The sequence below is a fragment of the Zalophus californianus genome, chromosome 4, assembly GCF_009762305.2.
Source record: "Zalophus californianus isolate mZalCal1 chromosome 4, mZalCal1.pri.v2, whole genome shotgun sequence".
NCBI lineage: Eukaryota > Metazoa > Chordata > Mammalia > Carnivora > Otariidae > Zalophus > Zalophus californianus.
Genome location: NC_045598.1, coordinates 1,359,742 through 1,386,302, shown reverse-complemented (window position 1 = coordinate 1,386,302; position 26,561 = coordinate 1,359,742). Strand labels below are relative to the sequence as shown.

The following is a 26,561-nucleotide window of genomic DNA, read 5'->3' as shown; positions in this document are numbered from 1 at the left end:
CCCTGTTCTGTCCCGGGAGATGCCACATGACATTATTCATCAAATCTCCTTAGAATACTCTCGGCTGTGATGGTTTCTCAGCCTTCCCTTCTTTATGATCTTGACAGTTTTGAGGGGTCCTGGCCTCGTATTTTGTAGAATGTCCCTCAGATGGGATTTGTCTGATGTCTTTCTCAAAATTGGACTGGGGTGATGTGTTTTGGGGAGGAAGCCCCTAAATCAGGGGGACACACTTCCAGTGACTCCTCACTGTTACTGACCACGATCACGTGGCCTGAGCACATAGCATTCATTAGGTTTCTCCACTTTCCTCCCACTTTCCATACTGTCCCCTTCGAAAGGAAGCCACCATGGGCAGCCCACACCCGAGGGGTGGGGAGTTCGAATCCACGTCCATAGAGGTGGGGCACCTACATACACTATTTGGAATTCTGTATGGGGAATCTATTTCCCCCATTTATTTATTTATTCAATGATTTATTTACATCGGCATGGACTCATGAATATTTATTTTATACTTTGGATTATAATCCAATACTAGTTTATTTTGTTGTTCAAATTGTTCCAACTTAGGCCATTGGGGGCTCTGTCAGGTGGCTTCTGTGCCCCTCCAACCTACCCCCCATCACTGTAGCTTCGGGATATTGGAGGGGAGGGTAGCACTTTCTTGCTTTCTAGCTTTTTGAGACGTTCCAGGCTCATCTTGTGTATTTTCTGCCCACCATTTCTCTAAGGATCCCTGGTTCCTTTTATTGGGTGACAGTGTTAGAAGCCACACTCAGGTTACTAGGTGTGATCATAGCTAGAGGGTCACTGCTTGCAGCCACTCTTAGCCGTCAGAGCGAGGACGTGTGTGTGCGCACGCTGAACCCTGTGCATACATGTTATCTGTGGCACTTCTATATGCAACTCTGTGTCTATATTAGGCTAAACAGGAGCCTCTAATCCGTTATCACATGCACCATTCCAGCCTCGTGCCGTGGGAGGTTAGACCGGCCAGGTTCATGCCCAGCATTCCCACGGGACCAAGTTCACCAACGACAGTACCACACTGGTGGACCGCTCCCCTGCCTTGGGTCTTACACACCATTCAGTGCTAAGGTTACTTAGGTCAGCACCCTATCCCCCACCCCTTTCTGCGAGGTTACTTCATACACATGTGATACATTTCGGTTCTTGTGTTGCATTCTGTCCTGGGACCTGAGACCTCCTCAGTGATTTTCACATTTGCATACATTAAGCTTCTCTCCCTGTGCTGCAGTTCTGTGGGCTTTTGCAAATGCTCCAGATATCGTATCCACCGCCACGCACCACACAGAACAGCATGCCGCCCGGGAATACCCCTTGTGCTCCCCCTGTTCTGTATCCACCACCCCTACTCCGCACCCCTGCCAAACACCTGGCGATCATTGTTTACCACCTCTGTGGTTGCTCTTTCAAAGGTCATCTAATTGGAATCATGCTGTATGCAGGTTTTTCAGATGGCCACTGCACTTAATAATATACTCATAAGATTCATCCATTCATCTCTTTGTGGCTTGATAGCTTATTTCTTTTTATAGCTCAACAATAATGACATTGTATGGATGTAATACAGTTTACTTATTCATTCCTCCATTGAAGGACATCATGGTTGCTTCTAGTTTTTTGGAATTGCAGACAAAAAAGCTGCTATAAAATTCACATTCAGGTTTTTGTGTGGATGTAACTTTTTGAACCAGCTGGGGAAACACTTAGGAGCAGAATTGCAGGATCATATTATAAGACTGTGTTTGGTTCCGTAAGAACCTCCCACACTGGCTTTCGGGGTGGCTGCACCATTTGGGGATTTGTGGATGTTTTCCTCTGTTCTGTCTGTTTTGTCTTTTTCTTTTGTGCCATGGTCTGGATCACCCACGTTGACATGGGTTCTTTCTTGTGCAGGTTCAATGTGTTGTGAAGCCTATAAAACCAATCCTTCACTTCAGTTCCTTCTTACCATTTCCATTTCTCTGGTGATGTTCACCACATACCTACATCCGCTTCCCATCTTCTGTACCAGACCCTTTAACTGAATTATCATAACCACTAAAGATTTTGTCTGCTGACTGACATCTGGTCACCCGAGTCCACGTCTTTGGACTATCTTGGGTTTTTCTGATGATGGGTCACATTTGTCCGCTTCTTCTTGTGGGGGGATTTCTCTCGGCTGTCCTGCCCTGCCCGTGCCCTCAGGGGCGAGGGGAGGATCTGGTTGTGGGTGCGCTGTGTGGAGCCCCATCCCTGGCATGCCAGCTCATAGGCTCCTCCAGCTTCAAGCCCCGGTGCTCAGGGGAAGGCTGCCGCAGGCCCCTCTCTCTGGGGAGGGCACCTCCCTGTCTGGAATTTGGCTCTGTCTGTTTCCTGCCCACAGCTCTCTAACGGGTCTCAGCAAGCCCCCATGTTCTTGCATCTGCAGCTTGTTCTCCTCACGGGGTGGGGGGGGGGGGTTGGAGAGCCACGGTCACCTCCAACTTTCTTCATCCTGATCAGAAGCAAAAATCCTTTCTCCTCCTCATCACTGTCCCTGAGGGGGCAGCCCTTTGGGGTCCAAGGGCTAGTTCTTATCCCAGGGCTCTGGGTTAATGAGCCTGGCAAACACCTGTGGGACAGCCATGCCTTGGCACCCACGGACCACATCATTTCTGGTTGCGATCAGCACTGTTCTCCTGTGTCCACCGGGCTGGGGCTCCCTGAGGCAGGGCCCGGGTTGTACTCATATCTGAATCTTCAGGGCCTGGCACTGGGGCTGGCTTGTAATAACCAACAAACGTTGGACACGTGGATGAATAAATGGTGCATGGGGAGGGCAGCAGCAACAGGTAGGGGAGAAATGCCTCTGCCCACCCACCCCAGACCCTGTGTTTCATAAGCATTCCTTCCAATGGCCAGGACCCCAGGGAGTACTCCCAACATTTGGGGAACTCCCTGAACCCTCTGCAGTCTCTGACCTGCACGAGGCCCTGTTTCCTCCTTCCTGCCAGGTGTCCATGTGCCTCCCTCGTGGGGAAAATCCGCCACAAGCCAGGTCTGTAGGTGGCTAGGCCTGGCATGCCCTCTCCCTGGACCTGCCTCTCCCCTGTCCCTCCACCTCCCCCTTCCCCACCCCCACTCCAGGTAGAATTGACAACCACCCGGAAGATCCCAATGCTGACCAGGCAATGCCCCCATCCTATGCAGAGGAGGGATGGAGGGAAGGTGGCCAGTGGGTCAGAAAGTGAAAGTGACATCCTTTCCTGGTAAATGAACCTGTTGTTCCTGCCTTGGTAGGACCCCAGGAGCTGCCCACCTTGCATGGTGTGGCCCATGACCCCAAGATAGAAGAGGAAGTCAGAGGAGAAAGAGGTCCCGCCTCAGGAACCCTCTGGGCCCTGGCAGAGAGGGGTGGGGGGCTGGGTGGGTTGGGTCTGGAGAGCAGTGGGGTGGGCAAGCCCGCAGGGCCCCTTCCCCCTCCCACTCAGAGATAAGTTCTGCTGGGTGACCCTGGTGACCAGGCCTGGCTACAAGGAGGCAGGCAGCCCCCAGAGCACCCTGAACCCCAGCACTGCAGGATAATGCCAGGGCTGTCCCCAAGCAAGCCCCAAAGTGTCCCAGGAGGGGGCTGGAGGCAGAGAGCTGAGTGCTGTGTTTCTCCCCAGGGAAGCAGCTGACACTCTTTCCTAGCCGGCTTTGCTTCTCAAAGGAAGAGAAGACCATTGTAAAACGAAAACCCCGAGGTAGCTTTGCCTTCCCTATCAAAACACAGCCCAAGCAGGTGGGCTGGAACCTGGGCCTCCTGTGCGCTGGGCAACTCGTGGCAGCCCAGGGTGTGCAGCTGGGGAGTGGGGCCCTGCCCCGGGGCCCCCAGAGTCCCATAGAAAGAAGGAGAGGACAGGGATACAGCAACGAGCACCCACTAGACGCAGGATGTTCCCTGGGCTCCAGAAAACCAGCATGAGTTACACTACCCCCAGGCTTGGGGCGCCATCCCCGAGACCAGGCAGGCGCACCTTTATACAACCAGCTAATGCCAGATGGGGGGGGGGGCCATAGTGTGCAGAGATGAACAACACAGGCAGGCTGCCTGGAGGAGGTGATGGGCGAGAACTGGCTGGCATACAGGCAGGAGGGCAGAAAGGCCAGCTGCCATCCTGGGGACCCAGGGCAGCTATGGGGGTCAGTGGAGGCAGAGCGTATAAAGAGGCTCCCAGGTCACAGCAGGGCTCAAGCCAGCGTGAGGCTCACCCTCACTCAAGGCCCAGTCCTGGGCCACCTGGGGAGGACTCAGGGCCCCAGGCTGGACTATCCTTGGGGGCTGGGGGTGGTTTGAGGCCCGGCCCTGCCCGCCCCAGCAGACTGATGCCATCTACACCCCGTCCCTCTCCACCTCCCCACTTGCTCACGCCGCGTCTTGCCCACAGCCATCCCACAGCCCAAGGAGATGGATGATATCTGCACCAGTCCAGGCTGTGTGATAGCAGGTAAGCCCCCTTCCCCACACCTTCCACAGCCCTGCCCGGGGCGAGGGGGTTCCCGTGAGGCTGGCACAGGGCCCCTCGAGGCCAAGGGGAGCCACCTCAAGATGTGGCACGGGGGCTGGCAAGCAGAGCCTGGCCCCTCCTGCAGGTGGGACCCCTGTGGTGGGCAAGGAAAATAGGTGCGCTCCCACTTCCCATCCCCGCGCCCCCCAGGGAGCCGCCCTGCCCCCACTAAGGCCCCCGTGATGGGGAGGAAGGTAGTGCTGGGCCTGGGTCTTCCTGCCGTTACAGAAAGAAAGGTCACATGAACCTACAAGTTTCCTCCCATGAATTTGTCTTAAAATTGGGGTCCATATGCTGCTATTTGCAGACTGAAAAGAGTGAAAATGGTCTGAAGAAACGCCGGTGAAAACTCAGAAATGAGACTTTTCTGCCAACGTTGGGGGCATGGACAGGCATTCGAGCTGGTGCTTCCTGCCAGGCCCCAGCCAAATGGGACAGAAGGCGAGGGAGGGTCCCAGGTTGGGGGCAGCCACGGGGAGGAACCCAGCCTGGCTGTCTCAGCTAAGAGCCTTCAGCCGGGAGCCCTGGACCCCACTGATGCTGCACACTGGGGGTGCTAGGGGCCAAGCCCACTCCTCTAACAAACCCCAAGTGGTGGGTAAGAGCCCCCTCACCCCCACAGACACACTGGCGAATAAGGGGGCTCCAGGGGCAGGGGCCCCAGCAGAGCACCTCCTGGGAGCCCGGACTGCAGGCATCCCAGGTTTGCAAACATGCACGTGAAGGGCAGAAAGGTCACGGGGTTCCAGGTCATGTGGCTAATAAGTCATAGCCCTAGAACTTGAATCCCGGCTTCCGATCACGCCAAGCCTCAGGGAGGGTGACTGACACTCCCAAGGGCACACAGCCATGATCGAATATCCAACAGCCCCTCTGCTGCCCGTAACTGGGTGCCCCTCTGCCTCTCCACCCGTCTCCACGAGCAGCCGCCAGGATCCTCCAGAACATGGACCCATCCAGGGAACCCTGTGACGACTTCTACCAGTACGCTTGCGGAGGCTGGCTGCGGCGCCACGTGATCCCCGAGACCAACTCCCGATACAGCGTCTTCGACATCCTTCGAGATGAGCTGGAGGTCATCCTCAAAGGTGAGAGCAACTGCGACCTTGGGGGTGGAGCTGGGGTGAGGCTGTGCCTCTGCCCCACTCTGGGGTGGCCGTGGGGCCGGCGGGACAGGCTGCTGGCCCTTCGTGGTCACAGGACAGGGAACAGGGGAGGAGAACCCCCTGGGATAAAGGCCCGGCAGGGGCAGAGGGACCACCTCTCGCTGAATGGGGTCGGGGCACTGGGACCCTTGACCTGGCTCTCCCCACAGCCGCATCAGGCTTCTCTCCAGCTTCCTCCTCTGCCCACAGGGGTGCTGGAGAATTCCACCACCAGGGACAGGCCGGCTGTGCAGAAGGCCAAGATGCTATACCGCTCCTGCATGAATGAGAGTGAGTGGCGGAGGGCTGGCGGGGAGGCTCTGGGACCCCACAGCCCCTGCAGCATAGCATGGACTCATGCCAGAGGGGCTGTGCCCCCACCAGACCACTGGGTCAAGGCTCCCGTGGGGACACGGCCTTGCTACCAGCTGCCTGTGACCCTATCTATACTCTGACCCCTGTCCAGGCAGGAGGAAAATGGTGAGGGGCCCACCTAGAAGCCCCAGGGAAGGTGTATGTGCATGCACATGGACGTGTGTGTGTGCATGCACGTGGATATGTGTGTGCATGTGCATGTGTGCACGTGGACATGTGTGTTGCATGCATGCACATGGACATGTATTGCACGCATGAGTGCACATGGGTGTGTGTGCATGTGTGCACGTGGACATGTGCGTGCGTGCATGAGTGGACATGGATGTGTGTGCGTGTGTGCACGTGGACATGTGTGTTGCATGCATGTGCACACGTGGACATGTATTGTATGCATGAGTGCACATGGATATGTGTGCATGTGTGCACGTGGACATGTGTGTTGCATGCATGCACATGGACATGTGTGCATGCATGTGCATGGATGTGTGTGTGTGCGTGGAGGTGTGTATGCATGTGCATGCATGCACACGCACACTGTTAAAGAATTAGCACGACACTTGTGAAGGACGGTGAGGCAGACTTTATTCAGGGCGTCCTGATGGGTGCGGGGCCCACTGCAGTGGGATTTTCTACAGGGGAAAGAGCGGGTGGGGGGGGGTTTCCTAGCCCCTGGGCAGGATGGGGTCGGTGGACAGAAGATAACTAGAAGGGGAAATTGGGGTGGCGGGGCTCTGGCTAAGCCGGCCTTATAGGACTGCTGCCGAAGGCAGGCCAGAGTGAGGGGACATCACCCGGCCGGCCCATAGGTCCCTGTGTCCCCACCTTCACCTTATTTGTGACAGAAGTTCCCAAGCTCCCTGTCAAACCATTGCTGCCCTGGGGAAGTTGTTCTGTCAGCCGTGATGCTGGAGCTCCCCCATCCAGGCCAGAGCGCCCAGGGCCGCCCATGGGGCACCTCTTGGAGCACTCCTGGGCCGCAGGGCTTCCCTCAGGCTGGCTCACCCGGCACCCGATCGCCTGTCCCCCTCCCACACCCCCCGGCCTGCCCGCCCATCTGTTTTTGCCGAGCCCCAGGCGCCTGTCGCAGCTGCATCCGTCAGGCTCCTCTGCATCTGGTGCGGCACCGGGTGACAGGGGCGGGGCTCAGCCCGGGCATGCGGCGTCCCCGCGGGTCTATGGGAAGGTGCACACCCACTGCGTCTGGGCCAGTGAACCCTCCTCTCCTCTCCTCTCAGGAATGATAGAGAAACGAGACTCGCAGCCCCTGCTGAACATCCTGGACGTGATGGGAGGCTGGCCGGTGACCGTGGAGAAGTGGAACGAGGGTGTAGGTAAGGCCAGGGCCTGGCGGCGGCCTTGCCCAGCAGACAGGCCGACAAGGCCCGGGGCTCCTGCAGCTGAGCCCTCCAGGCTCCTGCTGGCAAGTGCGTACCAGCTGCTGGTGGGCCCCCTTCCAGGGCCCTAGGGAGTCCTCACCTCTCCCCCGCACCCCGGGCTCAGGGGGCACAAGCGGATGGCAGGCCCCACACGCGGGCCCCGCTGTCCCCTGGGCACGGTTTCGGGAAGCGGGTCCCTCGTGTTCTTCAGCCCCCGGGCACCCACAAGTGCGTTTGCCGCCATGAGCCGGGCAGGGGTCTAGCAGGCGGGGACTCAGCGCCCGACGAGGGCCTGGCCTGGGAACCCCAGCGGCGCAGCCCGGCCCCAGCCTGAGGCGCTGACTCCCCAGGCCCCCGGTGGGAGCTGGAACAGCAGCTGGCTGTGATGAACACACAGTTCAACAGGCGCGTCGTCATCGACCTCTTCATCTGGAACGACGACCAGAACTCCAGCCGCCACATCATCTACGTACGAGCCGCGCCGGGGGAGGGGGGGTGGTTAGGCCGGGCCCCTCGTGCCTGGCTGGGGGCGCTTGCAGGGCAGTGGGGAGCTGGCCGGGGCCGGGGTGGGGAGTGGGGGAACGCCGGGGGTGTCCCCAGAGCCCTGCTCCTGTCCGTGTCCTGCTTGGGGGCACCGGCTCCCTGCGGAACCAGGTCCCAGTCAGGGGAGCCGGCCCGTGTGCCCAGCCGGTCCTCAGGGCCATCTGTCCGGGCCTCTGGCACCAGGACAGGAAGGCTGACCTCAGAGAGCCACCACTGGCCACAGCCAGGCCACACCGCTCTGGGAGGGCAAGGGTGCCGTGAGGCCACCTCTCAGCCCGCCCTGGGGTCCAGCCCCCGCGGCCCTCCACCCATCACTCGCAGAGTGGGGCTGGGACACCGGTGTCCGCGCACACACCAGCGTGTGCCCGTCCTGGTGGAGCCCATGTTTCCACTGGGCACAGTTCACGGGGAGTGGAGGGAGCTGCTGTCCTCGTCAGCCAAGGCTGTGGGGACCCTGGCTCCCTGCCCAGGTTCACACCCTCTGTGTCTCCAGATAGACCAGCCCACCTTGGGCATGCCATCCCGAGAGTACTATTTCAACGAGGGCAGCAACCGGAAGGTGAGTCAGGCTGGCCCCCAGGCCCCTCCTGCCGGCACTTCCTGCCTGCCCCTCTGCCCTGCCTGCCCACCCATCACTTCGGGGCCCACCTGTGATCCGGCTTCCCCTTGTGACCCGTTGACCCTTGCCGCCCACAGCTAGCCTCTGTGAGCGCCTGCAGGGGGCTCTGAGGCCTGTGGACAAGCTGAGCACGGCCTTCGGCATCATCAAAGGGACAGTCCCCAAACACACTGCGCCTATATGGGGACAAGCTCCGCTCGGCCCATAGCCCTGAGGGTCACATCCCGCCTACCTGTCCCGTAGTGCAGGGCTGTGGCCCACACTGCTAGCCTGCTGCGTGGAGCCAGCTGGGATCTGAACATAGGCCACCGGAGCCCAGGCCTGCTCCCTTGACCTTTCTGCTCCTGCACCAAGGGGGGAGGGAGACCAGCAGCCAAACGGGGGCGAGCGGGGGGTAGAGGGCAGCGCCAGGGCGTGGTCTCCGACAGGTGGAAGCTGTGCAATGACCCGCGGCGGGGGCGCAGTATGTTGGCCTTGCTGGTGGAGGCGGGCTATGCGCTAGGCTGTGAAGCATGGGTCCACCAGGAGAAAAGCTGGGCGCGGCTGACGGAAGAGCCCTGGGGTGGGCCAGTGGAGCTGAGAGAGCCAGACTGGGCAGCAGAGAGACACGGCATCTGGATGGGGTCATGCCCAGCAGTGTGGACCAGAGCAGGCAGCGACAGCCAAGCCTCAGGCCGGAGGAGGTGCCCCTGCGGCCCCTACCTGCTATGGGGGATGGCCCTCCAGGACGGGGCACGGAGAAAGTAGGTCCAGGTGGGGCGTCCATCCGCAGGACCCACTTCCTGACCCTCAAGCTGAGGCAAGCCTGGAGAGGGCAGCCCAGCCGACAGCCCAGGGCCAGCCCCGGCCCTTTATTAAGCACCTGCTGTGTGCCCAGCACTTTACAGGCCGCCATCAGATGGACAGAATCGGTCTCTGGTCCTGTGGGAGCCCAGGGGCCTGGGGTCGCGCGCCTCAAAGAGGTGGAGCTGGGAGGGCAGCTCTGAGCTGGCTGGGCATGGCCTCAGCGTGTAGCCGACCACGCGGGTGTGAGGAAGCAGGTCCACTCCGCCTGGAGCCCGCACCTCCCACGCAGGCTTGTCCGGCAGTGTGAGGGGCAGCTGAGGCCCTGGCCCTGGCCCGGAGGGTATGGACAGGCTGGAGTGCCCATCCCAGTGCTCAGGCGCCCTGCCACCGCCTGCTGGCCGAGCGTGGCCCCACGAGCCTCCCGGGGGCCTGCTTCGTGTCATGCGCCCACCCCCACCCCATGAGAGCTCCATGGGGGCCAAGGTGGCCGCGGCCGCTAGACTCCGTTCTGCATCCTTTGGCCCAGGTGCGGGAAGCCTACCTGCAGTTCATGATGTCAGTGGCCACCATGCTGCGGGCAGACATGAACCTCCCAGAGAACAGCTACCTGGTGCAGGAGGACATGGCACAGGTGCTGGAGCTGGAGACGCAGCTGGCAAACGTGAGCCCGCGGCCCGGGAGGGGGTGCAGGGGGGCAGGGGATGGGCCCTGGCTGCCCCCCACCAGCCCCAGTGTGACCACCTGGCCCCCGGGGCAGGCCACGGCCCCCCAGGAGGAGAGGCACGATGTCACCACCCTGTACCATAGGATGAGCCTGGAGGACCTCCAGAACAAGTTTGGCCTGAAGGTGAGTCCCCGCCTCGGTCAGCTAAGCCTCAGAAATATACGCCCACACACGCCCGCGCGCACACACACACACACCAGGGATGCTCTCCCGCTGGGACAGCAGGTGCCAACTGGGCTGTCCAGGGCCACAGAGCCCCCCCCCATCTATGAGAGGGCTGCAGCAATGAACCCACTTTTCTAAGCAGGAAACAAGCCTAGAGGGGTTGCTGATTAACCAGAGCCAGGGAGACCCCCCACGCAGGGCACTCTGTCCCCAAGTCTGCCCCACGGATATGCCCACCCCAGACCGAAGGCTGCCCCACACCACCACACCCTCAGGCCCTCCCTCCCTGCTGGCCAGGACTTATGCTCGGGGGCTGGAGGCAGGGGAAGAGCCAGAGAGAGGGGAGGACCCCACCCAACCCCAAACTCGGCCGGCTGACCACCCTGAGCAGCCAGCCTGTCCAGCGGCCTCCCAGTAGAAGGGGCAGAAGTGCGGTTCTAGCCACCGCCAACCTTACAGCCAAGGCCCAAGTCAAAAGGCAGAGAGGGTGGGCAAGGACAGAGCCAAAGTCAGAGGGCAGAGGGCCTGAGCAGGGATGGAGCCAAAGTCAGAGGGAGGAGAGGGCAGGCAGTAGGGATAGAAACTAAAGCTCCTAACTCCTGACCAGAAAATGCAAGTGTCTGGAGCCATAGAACAGAACCAGAAAATTCAGGGAGACTCCTGCCCAGGGCTCATAGTGCCTGGTGTTCCAGAAGGCTCCATGGTTCCTGGATCCTGCTCTCTTCCTTGTCACTGGCTCCCAGTCGTGGCCTGCTGTGGCCACCCCCCTCAACACAGCCTAACAGCTGGCCCACCCCGCAGCGGGCACTTTGGGGGGCCAGGCCCTGCTCTGGCACTGGCCGCATCCGTGAACCATGCAGGCAATCCCCACCTTGCACCCGTGCTGCCGCGCAGGCCGGGAATGAGAAAGAGCGGGACCTGCAGAGTGGGTCAGAAAGCAGGGAGAGGGTGGGACCACGGCAGCCAGGAGTGGCTGTCTGGGACACGCAGCCCAAACAGGAGGGCAGCAAAGGCCCAGGTCCTGAGGCAGGAGCCGCAAGGCCGCTGGAGGGCAGATGAGGCCCAGGAGGTGACGGGGTGGACCGGGCAAGACCTCCAGGGCGCTGGCCTTGATGCTGTGTGAGAGGGGCTTGGGGCACAGACTTGATTCACACTGAGGACCAGCCTGCGGCATGGCCCAGGCAGGAAACAGGACAGGCGGGGACAAGTGTTAGCAGACGTGGTGAGAGGGGTGGCTTCTGGATCTATTTGGAAGGTAGAGCCGGCAGGATTTGCAAATGTGCTAAGTGTGGGAAATGAAGAAAGAGAACTCCGATGGCCTGCAGGCACCATGCTATGGAGATGGCGCTGGAGCAGCCCCCGGAGAACATTCTGGAAGCCAGGCTTTGTGGCATTTGGTGCATGATGCTTTTATAATGCGTAGACTTGTCTCCATGTGAGCATGTGCACACAGCCCTTACTCAGATCAGAACCACTACGGACACCCCTCCTCATGGCCCTTCCCCTGCCCTCCCCTGAAACAGCCACCCCCCCAACTTCTCCCACCACAAGATTGGATCAGAACCAGACAAGTTGGCTCACTTGCACAGGGCTTCTGTCGTCCTACATTTTGTAGGTGAGACTACATCTCGCTGTCATTATACCCCGTCTCACTGGGCATCAGGCAAGTTTCTACTCATCCTGACCGCTGTCTGATCCATTCTGAGAACACACAACCATTACACCCCTGCTGTGCTCTTGTTAGACTTCTGGGTCAGATCACATTCTGGACTCTTCTGAATAAGGTGGTCATGTTCATTCTAGTGCACGTCTTTTGGGGTGCACATGCATGCACTTCTGTTGGGTATCTACCTAGGAATGAGATGGCCAGGTCACAGAACACACATATGTTCAACTTTAGCAGATAACGCCAAAACTTTTCCCCTGAGTAGTGTTGTTTTCCCCAACAGCAGTGTATGAAATGTCCTCTTAAGATGCCTTACATATCTTTCATCAGATTTATTATTAGCCATTTGGTTTTTTTATACTGTTATGAAGGGCCTCATTTTGTAACATATCTTCATATTTTTTGTTGCTAGCATACAGAGATTCTAGCCTCATACACAGCAATTTTACTCAGTGCACTTACTAGTTCTGATACTTTACCTGTAGGTCCTTTCAGAGTTTATGCAGATGAAATCATGTCCTTTGTGAACAATAAGTTATATTTCTTCCCTTTCGAACTCTTACTGATTTTATTTCACTTACCTGTCTTACTGAACTGGCAGGGACACTCAGCACAGTGCTAATGTCATGATAGTGGACATCTTGTTTCCTTCCTAAGAGAAAAGCCTGCAGCATTTCACCGTTTTTACATTTGCTGTGGACATGTTCGTTTCTGTTGTTCCTGCTGTTGTATGTAGAGTCCCTTCATTAGATTATTGAATTTACTTTCTATTTCTAGTCTGCTAAGAGTTTTTATTATGCACAGATGGTGAAATTTACTAAATGCCTTTCTTTCTGCATCCATCAAAATTAGGATGTGATTTTCCTGCTTTATCCACTTGTCATGGTGAATTTTCAAATGTTACACCAAACTTGAATTGCTTGAATAAATCAAATTTGGCTGTGATGTATTATCCATTTTATATAGGTGTGGATAAATCCTAATTGCTAATGTTTTCCTTAGAATTTTTGTATCTATGATCATAAATGAGACTAGCTTATTACCTTCTTTCTTTGTAATATCCTTATTTTGGTATTAAGTTATTCTTGGCTTCCCAAATCCAATTGAGAAGCGTTTTCTCTTCTCTGGGAAGTTTGAGTAGGATTGGCAGTATGTCTTCCTTAAATGTCAGATAGCATCCACCGGAATAGCCAGGTGAGTCTGGAAATTTCTACGTGGGAATATTTCAAATTAAAAATCAGTTTATTACATACAAGACTGTATTTGCTACTCCTCGGTCATTTTGCTAAGTTGTGTTTTTTTTTCCAAGAATTTTCCCACCACATTGAAGTTTTTAAATACACCGGCATAATCTCTTGTCACAGTCTGTAGGCTCTGTGCTAATGTCATCCACCCTTCCCCTGATTCTGATCATCTGTGCCTTCTCTCTTATTCTCTGAATATTCTTTGGTGAGAGCTGGATTTCTTGGATGCCCAGGAGCTGTGTCTACCTCTCTGCCTCTCTTTCTCCCCATGCCCTTTTCCCCCAGGGGTTTAACTGGACCCTCTTCATACAATCTGTGCTGTCCTCTGTCAAAATCAAACTGCTGCCAGATGAAGAAGTGGTGGTCTACGGCATCCCCTACCTCCAGAACCTTGAAGACATCATCGATGTCTACTCAGCCAGGTGAGGACCCAGAGAAGGTCCCCAGAGGCTTAAGCATCCTTGCCCCTGCCCCCCGCCCCTGCAGCTTCTCCTCACAGGAGAAGACCCCAGGGAGCATTTACTCTGGGAGTGAGGGACATGAGTGGGTAAATGTTAGTGGCCAACAGAGCCTTAGTGAGAGATGTGAACCCTCCTTGGGGTATCTCAAGCATCCAGGAGCAGACAGGATGTATCTGGGGTTGTCCTAAAGGCTTTCTCCACCACCCTGCTTGTGGTGAGCTCCTTGATTGGCATAGCACCTGTTGACCAAGGGCCCATAAGTCAGATAATCTCTCTAGGCATATACCACTCACCTGTTCTATACCCCACCCTCCGCCTCCTGTCCACAGGACCATGCAGAACTACCTGGTCTGGCGCCTGGTGTTGGATCGCATTAGCAGCCTGAGCCAGCGATTCAAGGATGCACGGGCAAACTACCGCAAGGTGAGACCCCACATAGGCAGCTCTTGCCCCTGCCCTGTCATTGACTCACTCAGTTTATGGTACTGAGCACCTGCTGTGGGCCAAACACCAAGGTCCACCCTGGGGTCAGAGCCATGAAAGAGGCTAACGAGATACCTGCCTTCTTGGGGCAGTTGACAAACTGGAGACCTGCTCTTTCAAGAGCAACAAGTAGGACATCAGAGGAAGGGACGGGACAGGGAGAGCCTCTCTGGGAAGGTGACACTAGAGACCATGAGGAGAGAATGACTGAGACATGAGAAGACTAGGGCAGATTCCCAAAGCAGGGACACCCTAGGGCCACATGAGGGAAAGGAAGGAGATGAGGTCAGGGAGAGAGATGGGGGCCAGCAATCATGGGACTGATGCATGGATTCCACATGCCCTGAAAGCTGCTGAGGCCGTAAGAGTGGGACCACAGTCTGGTGTCCTGCTTGTGTGGTCATTCTGACTGCTCTGGGGGTGGGATGCAGTCAGGGCAGAGCAAGGGGACCCACTGGGAAGCCCTGTGGTGTTGGTGGCTGTGCTGGGACAATGATCAGAGGGTGCGTGGAGTCAGAGTGGAGACAGGTGCCATCATCCAGGTGGGGTGACAGGTTGAACCAGGGCATCAGCAGCAGATGGAGGTGCCTACAACAGAGCGTTGAGGTACAATGGCGGAATGAGAGGCATGGGAGTCAGGGGGACTCTGTGGTTCTTCACTAGAGAAATGGGATGGGCAGAGGTCCTCCACAGCATCAGGAAAACATGGCAGAACCGTTTGGGGCAAGTCAGGACCCCAGCTTGTCATGTTAGGTTGGAGACACTACTAACAAAGCATCTCCACTTTAGTGATGGGAAAACTGGGGCCCGGAGAGCTGGTGGCTTGCAGCTGAGCGGGATATGGCCCCCAGGACCTCCAGAGTCAACACCAGCCGGTGCTTTGGGGTGGGGCTGGAGTCCTTGAGGTCAGAATCCGGCCAGACAGCCAGGCCAGGGTGGCAAGAACAGGGGACAAGGAGGCACTGGGGGCTGAGTAGGGCCCTACCACTGCCCTGGGGTAAAGGTCCAACCCAGAGCCTGGGTCGGGAGCCCTCCCCTGAAAACTGCACCCTCGGTCCTGCCCACATCCATGGCCAGCCCTCAGAGGGGAGTCTGAGTTCACCTGTGTCCCCCACTGGCTCCTGGGCACCCTGAGGCCGAGGACAGGGAAGCAGATGTTGGTAAAGGCAGCAATGAGTGAGTGAGTGAATGGCTGACCGGCCGCCACAGGTGCTGTACGGCACGACCGTGGAGGAGGTGCGCTGGCGGGAATGCGTCAGCTACGTCAATAGCAACATGGAGAGCGCTGTGGGCTCCCTCTACATCAGGGAGGCCTTCCCCGGAGACAGCAAGGACGCGGTGGGTGCTCTGCACTTGGACTGCCATGGCACCCCTGCCCGGGGCCCAGGGCCAGGAGCTTCCTCCCCGCAGGGACGCTGGCCCGTGGTGGGTGGGGGCCCAGGTCCCATCCCCACACCTCGCGTGGCGACTCCTGGCTCCTGGTGTGGGAACCCCAAGGGCCCCCCAGCCACACGTGTGTGCTCAGTGGTTCTGGGAGCACACATCTGCCCAGTCCCCTCACATGGAGAGGCCAGAGGCCCCACTCCCAACCCTACAGACCTGTCTGGGAAAGGGGACAGGTCATACGGGCTGTGAGTCCAGGGATGGGCAGGCCCCAGGCCCACCCAGGAGAAAGACCGGCAACCAGGACCCCTGTCCTGGTGGGGATCATTCCTCATCCCCAACCCCAACGCCACAGCAGGGAGGGGGCTTTGGACCAGACCCCTGCAGAGACCCCAAAGCTGGTCATGCAGGACAAGGGTCATGCACTCCCCCCAGGTCAGAGAGCTCATCGACAAGGTGCGGGCGGTGTTCGTGGAGACCCTGGATGAGCTGGGCTGGATGGACGAGGTGTCCAAGAAGAAGGCCCAGGAGAAGGTGGGCAGGCGGATGGGGCCCCCAGGTCAGGGCTTCCTGCAGGGAGAGGGCAGCCCCAGCGTGGGGACAGAGGGTGACCATCATCATACCCGCTTCAGAGATGAAGACACTGAGGCTGGGTGTGGCTTGCTCAAAAAGGGGCTGTGGGCAGAGGCAGGACCAGAAACCAAGTCTGCAAGACCCCCTAGCACCCCTGGGAACGGGTGGGGGTGGCCATGGCCTCGGAGCAGAAGGCCCTCTGGGCCAGTGTGACAATTGGAAGCTGAGCCACTCCGCCCAGGGCTCGCCCCATCGGACCCCTGGCTGGCTGCCAGGTGGGCAGTGAAGTGAGGGGCAGAGCCAGGATTCCCACAGTGGGACAGGCACACACTGGCCCCAATGTCCTCCCTAGGCCATGAACATCCGGGAGCAGATTGGGTACCCAGACTACATCCTGGAGGAGAGAAATAAGCACCTGGACGAGGAATACTCCAATGTGCGCCCCATCCCCGGCCCAGGGGCCCTCCAGAACCTCCCCTCTTGCCTCACCCCCAACCCGATCTGCCCCTGAACCAGTCCTGTGAACCATAAGCCTTCAATGCCCTGGCAGGTGGTGCCGGCACTAACTCGGCCACCTCACTGGGTGGGCGGCTCCAGAGTTACCTGTTACAGATGGGGAGACTAAGGTTGCATCAATGCCCAGAGCCGGCAAGAGCACCCCCCACCCCCCGCGGGCACCCAGAGCCTGTTGGCCTTGCGCAGGACTGCCTGGCCAGTCCCCGGCCACTCTTGACCTCCCTTGCCTGCACACCCGCAGTGACCGCCCCTCTCCCATAGCTGAACTTCTCAGAGGACAAGTACTTTGAAAATGGTCTTCAGAACCTCAAGGCTGGGGCCCAGCGGAGCCTCAAGAAGCTTCGGGAGACAGTGGACCAGAACCTGTGAGTGGGGACAGCACATGGGAGCCAGTGGGCTGAGCGCAGGGCCAGCTGGGAGGGGCCACCCGGTCCGACTCAGAGCCCCGCTGTGCCTTCTGCTTTGGGGCCCAGGGTTCAGGGAGGATTCGGATCTTTGGTTTGCCCAGACCTCGCCCTGGCTGTGGGCAACGAGGGTCTCATGGCACGGCCACTGTGACACAGGCCCGAAGTAAGGGTGGGCTCTGGTCAGCCAGCAGGGGGGCCTGTCGGGAGGGCTCCAAGAGACGGGCTCCAGGTGACCGGCCTGTTCATCACAGATGGATCATCGGGGCGGCCGTGGTTAATGCGTTCTACTCCCCCAACCGAAACCAGATAGGTACGTTCACCCCCTCGGTGACTGACCCCAGCCCCTCCAGCAGCCCCCACCCCTTCCTCCTAGGGGGCACCTCCAGCCTGTGCTCAGAAGGGGAGAACCTCTCCCCACCTGTAGGAACTCCACCCATCACCCCACCTGCGGGGACGTTCCTCACCTTGTGAGCGGTGGGGTGAGGTCTTAGGGAGTGGGACCGCACACCCCTGTCCCAGGGCAGCAGAGGAAGGTGGGAAGAGCCGGGATCTGCTGCCCACTGGCCCTGGCCTCTTGGCTCCGGGGCCTTGACTTTCTTGTCTGTAACATGGGCCCGTTCAGAGCCCTGCCTCCTGGGCTGCAGGGTTCAATGGCAGGAGCCCCAGGGGAGCCCACCCCAGCCTGGCACACAGGAGGTGCACTCGCTCAGGGCCTGTTCCCCACCCTGTCCCCGTGCAGTGTTCCCCGCTGGGATCCTGCAGCCTCCTTTCTTCAGCAAGGAGCAGCCACAGGCCTTGAACTTCGGGGGCATTGGGATGGTCATCGGGCATGAGATCACTCACGGCTTTGACGACAACGGTAGGGAAGCTGCGTGGGGGGTCGGAGCGACGCCTCCAAGTCACACACCCACACACCCCTCCCCTCTCCCCTGAGCCACAGTCCTGGGAGGGGACTGTCCATCCAACCCCTTCATGATTCAGATGGGGACACTGAGGCCCAGGGCATGGGAAGAACTTGCCAGGTCCCCAGGGGAGCGACGGTGGCAGGACAGGTCTTGAATGGCAGGCCCTGGTCAGGCCTCTTGCTCTAGGCAGAGCCACGGAGGAAAGAGCACCAGGGCCTGACCCTGACTCCACCTCACTTGCTGGCCACTCTCCTCCCCGGGCCTGTGACATGGAGACAGCGACACCATATCCCATGTAGCTCTGAAGCCACAGGTCCTGGCCTGGCCTGGAGCCTGACCTGGTGTCATTCCAGGACAGCCAGCACCCTCCAGCCCAGGGATACGCTGACCCGACGTTCCCACCTCCCACCGTGGGCTGGGGACCCCTGCCCGGCTCTAGTGGCCTGTGACCATGCACCCGGGCTCCAGCTGCAATCCAGGAAGACTGGCTTTCCCACAGGGCTTGACCACTAGGACCTTCTGAGGGCAGCCTCACGTCCCCCCAGGGCCATGTGTTCCCCAGACAGTTTGGACATCCCAACAAGGGTCATTAAACCCTGAGACCAGACACCCTGGGCCCTGACCTCGGAGGTGGCATGGGAGACCACCAAGTCCCCCTCCCGGGCCTGAGCAGCCCAGTGACATTGTGCTGACCCTTCAAGCAGGCCGGTGCCCTTCAGGGGCCCACTCCCCGCTCACATGCGAGCTCTAGGTATTGGGGCTCCTGAAAGGATGTGCCGTGAGGCTGGCCCTGGGCAGGCAGGGCCATGTGGGCAGCCCACCTGTGCCCGCACAGGCCGGAACTTCGACAAGAATGGCAACATGCTGGATTGGTGGAGCAACTTCTCGGCCCAGCACTTCCGGAAGCAGTCAGAGTGCATGATCCACCAGTACGGGAACTACTCCTGGGATCTGGCAGACAACCAGAATGTGAGCCAGCCGTCAGCCATACCGCCACCCCCAGGGACCCGCACCCCAGCCCTGGCCCCTGGGGGAGGCAGGGCAGCCCAGGCCGCCCCGCCATGCCGGGTCCTGTGCGCAGGTGAATGGCTTCAGCACACTCGGGGAAAACATCGCCGACAACGGAGGGGTGCGGCAGGCATACAAGGTGGGTCCGAGCAGGGGCCCCTCAAGGACGGGCGGCTCGTTGAGGCAGAGACGGTGCCCTGCCCAAGGCGAGGCGCACCCTGGACCCCTCCTCCATGGGTACTGGAAGGCAGCAGGGCCCCGGGAGAGCCAGCCTGGCCGTGGGCGGGTGGGCACCTCCCCACATTTTACCCCAACCTTAGCGGAGCCTTCGACCTCTGGGGAAGCCACTGTCCATCTCCAAGTGAGACAGTGACATTCACCACGTGCCCGCCGGCCTCGGCAGCACCCTACACCTGCAGCCTCAGGCCCTGGGCCTCGGGAGCTCATTCTGGGTGGGTGCTGCGCGGCCGTCTGCCTGAGCCCAGCCAGTGGAGTACTGACATGACCACTGGGCGAGTAAGGTAGGAGTGACCGTCCCCGGGGGTGCTCAAAGGGCCTGAAGCTGCAGAGGCAGGACCTCCACCAGGAGTAGGCCATGGAGCCAGACCTCCATTCTCCTGGACCCGAGGACTCTGGAGTCCCTGTGGGCTGGTGTGACCCTGGGAGCGAGGGCAGGACTGGGCCCAGCACCTGTTTGTCACCTGCAGGCTTACCTAAAGTGGATGGCAGAAGGTGGCAAGGACCAGCAGCTGCCAGGACTGGAACTGAGCTATGACCAGCTGTTCTTTATCAACTATGCCCAGGTAGGAGCCTTAGTCCCCACCCCACCTGCTGCCGGGCCACCTGGGAACCAGTTGAAGGGCCTCCACTATGGGATGCTTCCAGGGGCGCAGTGAGCAGGCGAGCCAGGCAGAACCAGAACTTAACAACCTGGAAAGCTTCTTAGAGAAAAAGGATGGCAGGGGGTTGGAGCCGGGGTGGACTCAGATGGAGCTGGGGCTCCCCTCCCCATACCCAAGAAGGGGCAGCCTGGGACAGGGGGCACTCCCTTGTGCCTAGAAAGAAATAAGACCACACGCCTGTCCCAGCCACTCACGCCTGGATCCCCTCAGGGCCCCCCCTTATCCCTCCGTCCCATCCCCCCCCAGGCCCGCCCTTCCCCCAGGCCCGCAGCCACGCCCCTCGTGCGCCCACAGGTGTGGTGCGGGTCCTACCGGCCTGAGTTTGCGATACAGTCCATCAAGACCGACGTGCACAGCCCCCTGAAGTACAGGCAAGTAGCCCCTGCCTCCTCCCCGCGGGCAGCCCCTCTCCCCCCACCCCGCGCACCCAGGGAAGCTGGTCAGGCCCCCCTGGTCGCCCTCAGGGTGCTGGGCTCGCTGCAGAACCTGGGGGCCTTCGCAGACGCCTTCCACTGCGCCGAGGGCACCCACATGCACCCGCACGAGCGCTGCCGCGTCTGGTAGCCATGGGCGAGCCGCACTGCGTGGCCCACGCGCACCCACCGGCCGAGGCCAGGTGTCCCTTCTGCGCGCGCAGCTGGAGCAGTGGACGAGGCCAGCACCGCGTCCGCCCCGCGCCTGGAGCGCAGCCGCGGCACCCGGGGAGAGTGGCGCCGCCTGGTGCCCTCCGCTTGCAGCCAAGAGCGCTGCGCCCCAGCCCCGGAGACCTGTTTAACTGTCTGCACCCACTCTCCAAAGCGTCCTTGTCAGCTGTCCAAGCTTCAGACTTGAGCTAAGTAAACGCTTCCAAGAAGTCAGAGGCCTTGTCTGTTTAGGAGGGCCCCGGGGGGCAGGCGGGGTGGCAGTGCCGGAGGCCCTAAGCGCTGCCTCTGCGCTGGCTGCTGGTGGCCTCGGGCGAAACAGGGCACCATGTGGACGGAGGACCACTCCTGATGACTGTCTCCAGGGTCTCTCTGTGCTGCGGGCACAGCAGTGACCAGGATGCTCCCAAATCCTGGTCCTCTGCCACCACCCATTCAGACAGGAGGAAGGGCTGCTGAGGTCGGGAGGTGGGCCGAGGGGACTAGGGAGCCATAGCTCAGAATGTAGACTTTGGGTTTTATGTAACTAGAGGCCAGTGGAGGAGTTAAATCACAAAGGGACACTGTCACCTGCCCTGAGTTTTTAAATGACCCCTGAGAGGACTGAGTGGGGTGGGGGCGGGGGGGTTGCTGGGGGGTAAGGTGGGAGGAAGCTGGAAGGCCAGCTAGGAGGCCGCTGTGGTCATCCAGGCCAGGCCAGGGGACGTGCTGAGACAATCATCTGGATCCCCCCAGACCAGAGAGCCTCTGACAAGGGGGGCGGGGGCAGGTTTCCACGCTGGACATGTTAGGTTCCACTGCCTGCTTCACCTGCCAGGGAATGGCACTGGAGGGGTGCTGGATGAACCAGCTGAGCCAAGACTCCCCCTGGCCAGCCACCCCCAGCGGGGTGCACGTGACAAATCTCATCAGTAAAGGTCCTTCGTCTCCCTAAGTCCCACTGTTCACCATGCTCCAGCGGCTGGATGGAGACCATCTCCTCCCTGGAAACCCAGCAGACATGAGCACTGAGCCCGACCCCTCCAGGCCGGGCTCTCTCCCGGGGAGTTCCCAATCCCACCCTCAGCTCCCACACCCCGGGCCCATCCTCAGAGCCCTGACCGTCCTGTGCCACAGGCCTGAGGCCACCAGGGAGGCTGCAGGAGCATTTCCAGAACTCCCCACCCCCTCCCAGGGAAGCCTGCAGACCCCTGACCACCCTGCTGGCCGGGGGAAACCGACAGCAACACAGACAGAGCTGCCGAGGACACAGGGCTCAGAGCCAATGAAGAAACCTAGTTTAATGCTCACTGCCACTCTGGGATGTGGCAGAGCTTTGGTGCACCAGTCCGGAAGTTCCCGAGAGATTCTTCACACCCAACTCCCAGCATGCCCGAGGCAGCAGATGCCTCCCGGATCCGCAGAGGCCCCGGGGGCTCACCCGGTGCACGCCTCCTCATCACGCTGTGGAGCAGCAAAAGCCCCGTCAAGCTGGCCACCCTCCCCGGAGTCAAGGGCAGCTGGTCCCACCCACCCGTGGTCTGTGGCCCAAGTGCTGGACACTCCCCTCCATTTGCGCACAGGAGGCCAGCCACCAGGACCTCACTGATGGTGACTATGGTCACCTCGGACAAGCCCTGGCCCCCCTGAGGCTAAGAGGACAGGCAGCTCGTCTGCCCTGCAGCCCTGGGTAGCCCACTGCTGTCTGGGGAGGGCCCTGCTGTGCCCACCCACCTAGCTAGCCTGTTACCCCTCTGCAGACTGGGGCGACAGGGCTATCCTGGGCTGCCATGAGTGCAAAATTACCTGAAGCCTGCAAGGTCCAGCCTAACACCTGGCCACACCCAGCATTCAACCCAGGGAAGTTGGGTGTGCACAGGGGGCTGTTCTTAGCAGGCAGTGTCCCCGCCAGGCCCAAGCTCACCTGGGGCGACTCACTGGCCCAGCCCTCCGCAGAGATGCCCAGGGCCTGCAGGATGCTCTCCTGGGGAACATAGTCACCCAGGGACTTCTGGACGCAGTGTAGCAACACTCTGTCACCACCTACAGCAACAGGAAGGTGGTCAGGGTACCCCTGCAGGCTGGGAGGACGGAGGCAGCCCTGGTTGTCCATGACCCCACCTGGTTACCCTGACAAGTGGGCTGTTTTGGCCACACCCCACCCAGCTAAGCCAACACTCAAGAACTGGGCCACCCCACGGAGAAGACTTGACAAGACCAACAAACCAGAGGAAGGGAGGGAGAGAGGGTCAGGGCATGCGGCCAAGTTTAGCAAGACCTTCCCACCCCATGAGACGAGGCACTGACCTCTGACGCCCCTTTCCCAGCCCACCTTTGGTAACCACCAGCAGCCCTCCACTCTGCAGCAAGTCCCCCGACAGGTTCCCCTGGATGCCAACAGCTTTAGCCTGGAGGAAGCGAAGCAGGTCCAGGTCGGCCCTAGAGGGAAGCCCCACCTCCCCAAGTCCCACCCAGCCTTGGCCATCACAAACCTTGAGGGCCACATCACGCACAGGCTTCCCCAGGGCAGCGGGCACAATGCTCAATCTGTTGTACCTGCAAAGACACAGCTGGCTTGTCCAGGCTCTGGCTCCTCTCTGAAGCCCTGGCCCCAGTGCCTGTCCCCGGACTCTACAAGATGCACAGACCCATTCACACAAGCAGGCTTCACCTCATCTCACCAGGGACTTGGGGGCCATGGGGCAGCCAGCCAGCAGCCAGCCCAGCCAGAGCTGTGGGGCACCCTGGGGTCAGCAGGCCTGGGGCCCCGCAGAAGACCTGGGGCGTGTGGACTGGCCCCCAGGCTGGGTGAGCGGGCGGATGTGGCTCAGCTGGCATCACTGATCAGACCAAGCAGCAGGCATATGTAGGACCCAGGCACTGGAGGGGCTGTGATGACCCCTCGGCACTAGGCTCCGGGTCCCCTCTGCAGGCTGCTGGGGGTCGATCTTGGGTGAGAAGCCTAACCTACAATCGTAATAGCCCCTAAGAGACAGCCCTGCAGAAGGACCGGCTGAGCGGCGGATGCCACCAGAGGCAAGTGTCCAGGAAGAGGCCAGCAGGGAGAGCGGAGGAAGCAGTGCCCCCCACACTCACCGTCTGAAGCCCAGCTCCCTGTAGAACTGCTTGCTTTCATCCAGGTAGAGCTCTGGAAAACAAAGGCCACAGGTGTGTACTCAGGCCCATCTACCACCTGGCCCACGCCCCTGCATCCAGCCCCCTGTCCACCCTTGCCCACGCAGGACAGGGAGGAGCAGAGCAGAGCGTCCCCACTGTTAGAGGAGGGTGGAGGCCCAGACGGGACAGGGGCAGGGAGGAGCAGGGCTTGCCTGGACTCTGCCACTCGGCCCAGGGCTCTGTGAGTGCCGCGGAGAGGAGTCTAGCGCGGTGGGAATGGGAGGGCAAGCCACAGCCTTGTCCTAGCTACTCCTCCAGGCTCCTGGGAAGGTGGGGGGCTTGCAGCCACCCAGTAAAGACCGTGGTGGTGATCGGAGACCAGCATCACCACTGGGCCCTGCCACTGTGCACAGTGGGAGGGACATCATGGCTGGGGATGCAGATAGGATCCCAGGAAAGATGACTGGAGATCCTGGAGCGAGAAGGGTCAGGGCTGGGCAAGGAGGGGATGACCGATACCCTGAGCTTGCGGGAGGATCTCAGGGTAGCTGGTGCGGCTACAAGTGTGAGGAGAGAAGGAGAGCACAGGCACCTCCTGCGAAGCGGCCCCCGTCCAGAAACTCCCGCAGGCCCAGGGCCTCGGGCCCCACGCCCACCAGGCGCACGCCATGCTGGTCCAGTAGCCCCCTGAGGCTGCTGAGGTCCTGGGCGATCCAGCGACACACCGAGCAGCCGAAGCGCCGCAGGCCGGCCACCACGCACGCCTGCTCCCGCCACAGACTCCGCAGCTCCACGGCCTGCGTGGGGTGGGCGAGGGGTGCCGCTGGACCACCGCCCACACGCGTCCGCGCCCTCCAGCTCCATGACCCTGTCAGGACCCCCGAGGCCGGCCGGGGATGCCATTGCCAGGGCGCACGGGCAGGTGCCAGGAGCCCACCCACCGTCCTGCGCTCGTCCGGCCTCACCTCCCGGTCACCGCATGCTTCAGGACACACGCGCCCACGCGGGCAAGGTCGACCGTGCTCATGCCTTCCTGCAGTCCCGCTCCGGGCTGTTCGTCCTGCTCCGGGCTGCGGGCCCCACTCCTGCCCGGCTAGGCCACGCCCCTCCCACCCCAGCCCGCCTCTCCGTCCCGGCCCCGCCCCCAGGTCCAGTCATCCCTGCCGGCTCCGCCCCGGATGGTTCCCCAGGCCGCAACGCCCCTACCACAGCCCCAACAGCGCCTGGTCACTTGTTTTGCATATGCATAAGCCGGTCGGCCAATGGCGTCACTGTCCGGGCGGCCAGAGCAGCTAAGCGGAGGGGCAGCAGGCACGTGGTGCGCCTGCGCACAGAGCTGCTTCTCGTGGGCGCTGGCTCCGAAGACGGCGCAGGTGCAGAGCGGAAAAGCCCGCAGGGTCCGGGGCCCAGCGGTTTGCCCCGCAGGGTTAAGGCGAGCAGAGTAACGCCCATGTCGCGGCTCTGCGTCCCTGACGGCGGTCCTACAGACATAGGAGCACCGGGCTTAGCCTTTACCCTTGTTTTTATTTCAGCTTTAAAATCCATGCGAACGCATCGTTTTCTCAATTACATGGGCGCTTTGGCTTTAATCATAAAATACTGGCAATTTCTTGCGAGAGAAATAGCCTCTTTTAACCCCCAATCTTTGGGCAACATGGAGCCCAAAGAAATAACAGCAGTTTGCTACGGGCCTTGCGACGGACGTTGTCTTGTTTATTGCTGAGGACAGCCCTGTCACACCTGTGATCATCCGGTTTTACCGATGAGGGATCGAGACACGGGGGCGAAAAATGACTTCACCCAGAAAACGGTCACCTGCATGGACATCCGCCCCGATCTGTGGGCTCCTGCATTCAGCAAGCAGAGACCTCCAGGGCCTGGACCACGCTGGAGACCCAAGGGGGGGCGGATGAGTGCCCCGGGATTGGGAGAGGGAGCCTCCCGCCTGACACTGCACAGTATATCACAGGACCCCCGGTACAGAAGAGAAGACAGGCCCAAGAAAGGTTCTGGGAGACTGAAGGAGCTGGGGTGGCCGGAGCGGCAGGTTCCGCACAGGGGTCAGACGGCACTCATGTCCCGGGTATTGAAGGCAGGAAGAGCAGAAAAAGGAAGGAGTCCACACAGCCCACCAGGGAGGGAGAGAGTGCAGCCCCCAGAGGCCAGGGCTGGTCCTGTGAGGAGGGGGCTAGGCCCCCACGAGGGAGGCAGCCCATTTCCGGGACACCCCCAGAAGGAGGAGCGCGAGGTCAAGGACTCCTCTCCTGCGTCCTTAGCATCTCCCTCCAGTGCTCCTGCTGCTGGAGCCTAAAGCAAGCTGCAGGCAAAGGAGGAAACCCGTCGGCCACCCCAGGCCCAGCCCCGCAGAGCCGCAAGGTGGCCGGGCAGCTGGGGGACAGTGAGAAAGCAGCGGGCCCACTGATGCCCTCGGTGACTTACTTTACAAAGGCGACCGAGGCCTGGGAGCGGGGCCTGGGGCTTGGACTGGGTGATGAGAGGAGAGAGCAGCCCCCGCCCCTGGGCCCCCCCCCCGCCCCCCCCCCGCCCCCACCCCCCGAGCGCCAGCCTCTCCGAGTGGGTGGGCATCAGCACGCGCATTGCAGAGGTGGGGTCTCACCCACAGGCCGAGTCCCAGGTCAGAGTCCCACAGGACTGCGTCCCCCTGCACGCCTCGCTCCGGGACGCTGCTCATTGCTCAGGAGGACCGGAGGTGCTCACGAGGCCTCTTCCCTCCCAGCGGGCATGGGGTCGGCCTCGGCTGGCGGGGCAAGAGCCGGCAGGCCCCAAGAGCATCAGGCACGCCCCCTGGCCTCTTTGAGCAAGGAGGGGCGGGTCCAGACCATCTGCGAGGGTCGCCCTGCTCAGCTAGTTCAACCCAGTGCCCCCAGGACGGGCGTCTTGACTCTCCTGCACACCCCCTTGCGCCCCAGCCTCGCTGGGCCCAGACCATGCAGCAGAGGGAAGGTCCCCAGGAAGGGTCCCGGCAGGACCTGCGGGCGACATTA

At 60.4% G+C, this 26,561-nt stretch overlaps 2 protein-coding genes across 14 annotated transcripts in view; one reads left to right on the top strand and one right to left on the bottom strand.

The window, feature by feature from the left end:
• Positions 1 to 20,669, top strand: part of MMEL1 (membrane metalloendopeptidase like 1) — a 30,300-nt gene extending 9,631 nt beyond the window's left edge. For 2 of the 12 annotated variants that reach the window (XM_027604611.1, XM_027605206.1), the window contains 22 exons: positions 3,657 to 3,734; positions 4,419 to 4,478; positions 5,465 to 5,626; positions 5,894 to 5,974; positions 7,294 to 7,389; positions 7,785 to 7,903; positions 8,471 to 8,536; positions 9,909 to 10,043; positions 10,140 to 10,229; positions 13,467 to 13,603; positions 13,972 to 14,065; positions 15,335 to 15,463; positions 15,944 to 16,042; positions 16,434 to 16,517; positions 16,859 to 16,962; positions 17,256 to 17,314; positions 17,744 to 17,863; positions 18,745 to 18,878; positions 18,991 to 19,056; positions 19,625 to 19,720; positions 20,066 to 20,190; positions 20,322 to 20,669. In XM_027604611.1, the coding sequence (XP_027460412.1) occupies positions 3,657 to 3,734; positions 4,419 to 4,478; positions 5,465 to 5,626; positions 5,894 to 5,974; positions 7,294 to 7,389; positions 7,785 to 7,903; positions 8,471 to 8,536; positions 9,909 to 10,043; positions 10,140 to 10,229; positions 13,467 to 13,603; positions 13,972 to 14,065; positions 15,335 to 15,463; positions 15,944 to 16,042; positions 16,434 to 16,517; positions 16,859 to 16,962; positions 17,256 to 17,314; positions 17,744 to 17,863; positions 18,745 to 18,878; positions 18,991 to 19,056; positions 19,625 to 19,720; positions 20,066 to 20,190; positions 20,322 to 20,655 (2,468 nt within the window). In that variant the 3' untranslated portion in view covers positions 20,656 to 20,669. Of the gene's footprint in view, positions 1 to 3,183; positions 3,258 to 3,656; positions 3,735 to 4,418; positions 4,479 to 5,406; positions 5,627 to 5,893; positions 5,975 to 7,293; positions 7,390 to 7,784; positions 7,904 to 8,470; positions 8,537 to 9,908; positions 10,044 to 10,139; positions 10,230 to 13,466; positions 13,604 to 13,971; positions 14,066 to 15,334; positions 15,464 to 15,943; positions 16,043 to 16,433; positions 16,518 to 16,858; positions 16,963 to 17,255; positions 17,315 to 17,743; positions 17,864 to 18,744; positions 18,879 to 18,990; positions 19,057 to 19,624; positions 19,721 to 20,065; positions 20,191 to 20,283 lie in introns of those variants that run through there. The other 10 variants (XM_027604780.1, XM_027605280.1, XM_027604949.1 and 7 more) reach the window with 9 other exon arrangements.
• Positions 20,670 to 21,724: 1,055 nt separating this feature from the next.
• PRXL2B (peroxiredoxin like 2B) lies at positions 21,725 to 24,663 on the bottom strand. Of its 2 annotated transcripts, XM_027625226.1 has the most exons (8): positions 24,522 to 24,663; position 24,424; positions 24,149 to 24,353; positions 23,536 to 23,587; positions 22,932 to 22,995; positions 22,772 to 22,847; positions 22,364 to 22,482; positions 21,725 to 21,903 (listed from the first exon to the last, which is right to left on the bottom strand). In XM_027625226.1, the coding sequence occupies exons 1-8, from the start codon at positions 24,581 to 24,583 to the stop codon at positions 21,877 to 21,879; spliced, it is 606 nt and encodes a 201-aa protein (XP_027481027.1). In that variant the 5' UTR covers positions 24,584 to 24,663; the 3' UTR covers positions 21,725 to 21,876. The 2 variants fall into 2 exon arrangements, with proteins under 2 accessions (XP_027481027.1, XP_027481037.1); XM_027625236.1 differs by lacking the exon at positions 21,725 to 21,903 and having other exon boundaries at positions 22,437 to 22,450.
• Positions 24,664 to 26,561: the final 1,898 nt, after the last annotated feature.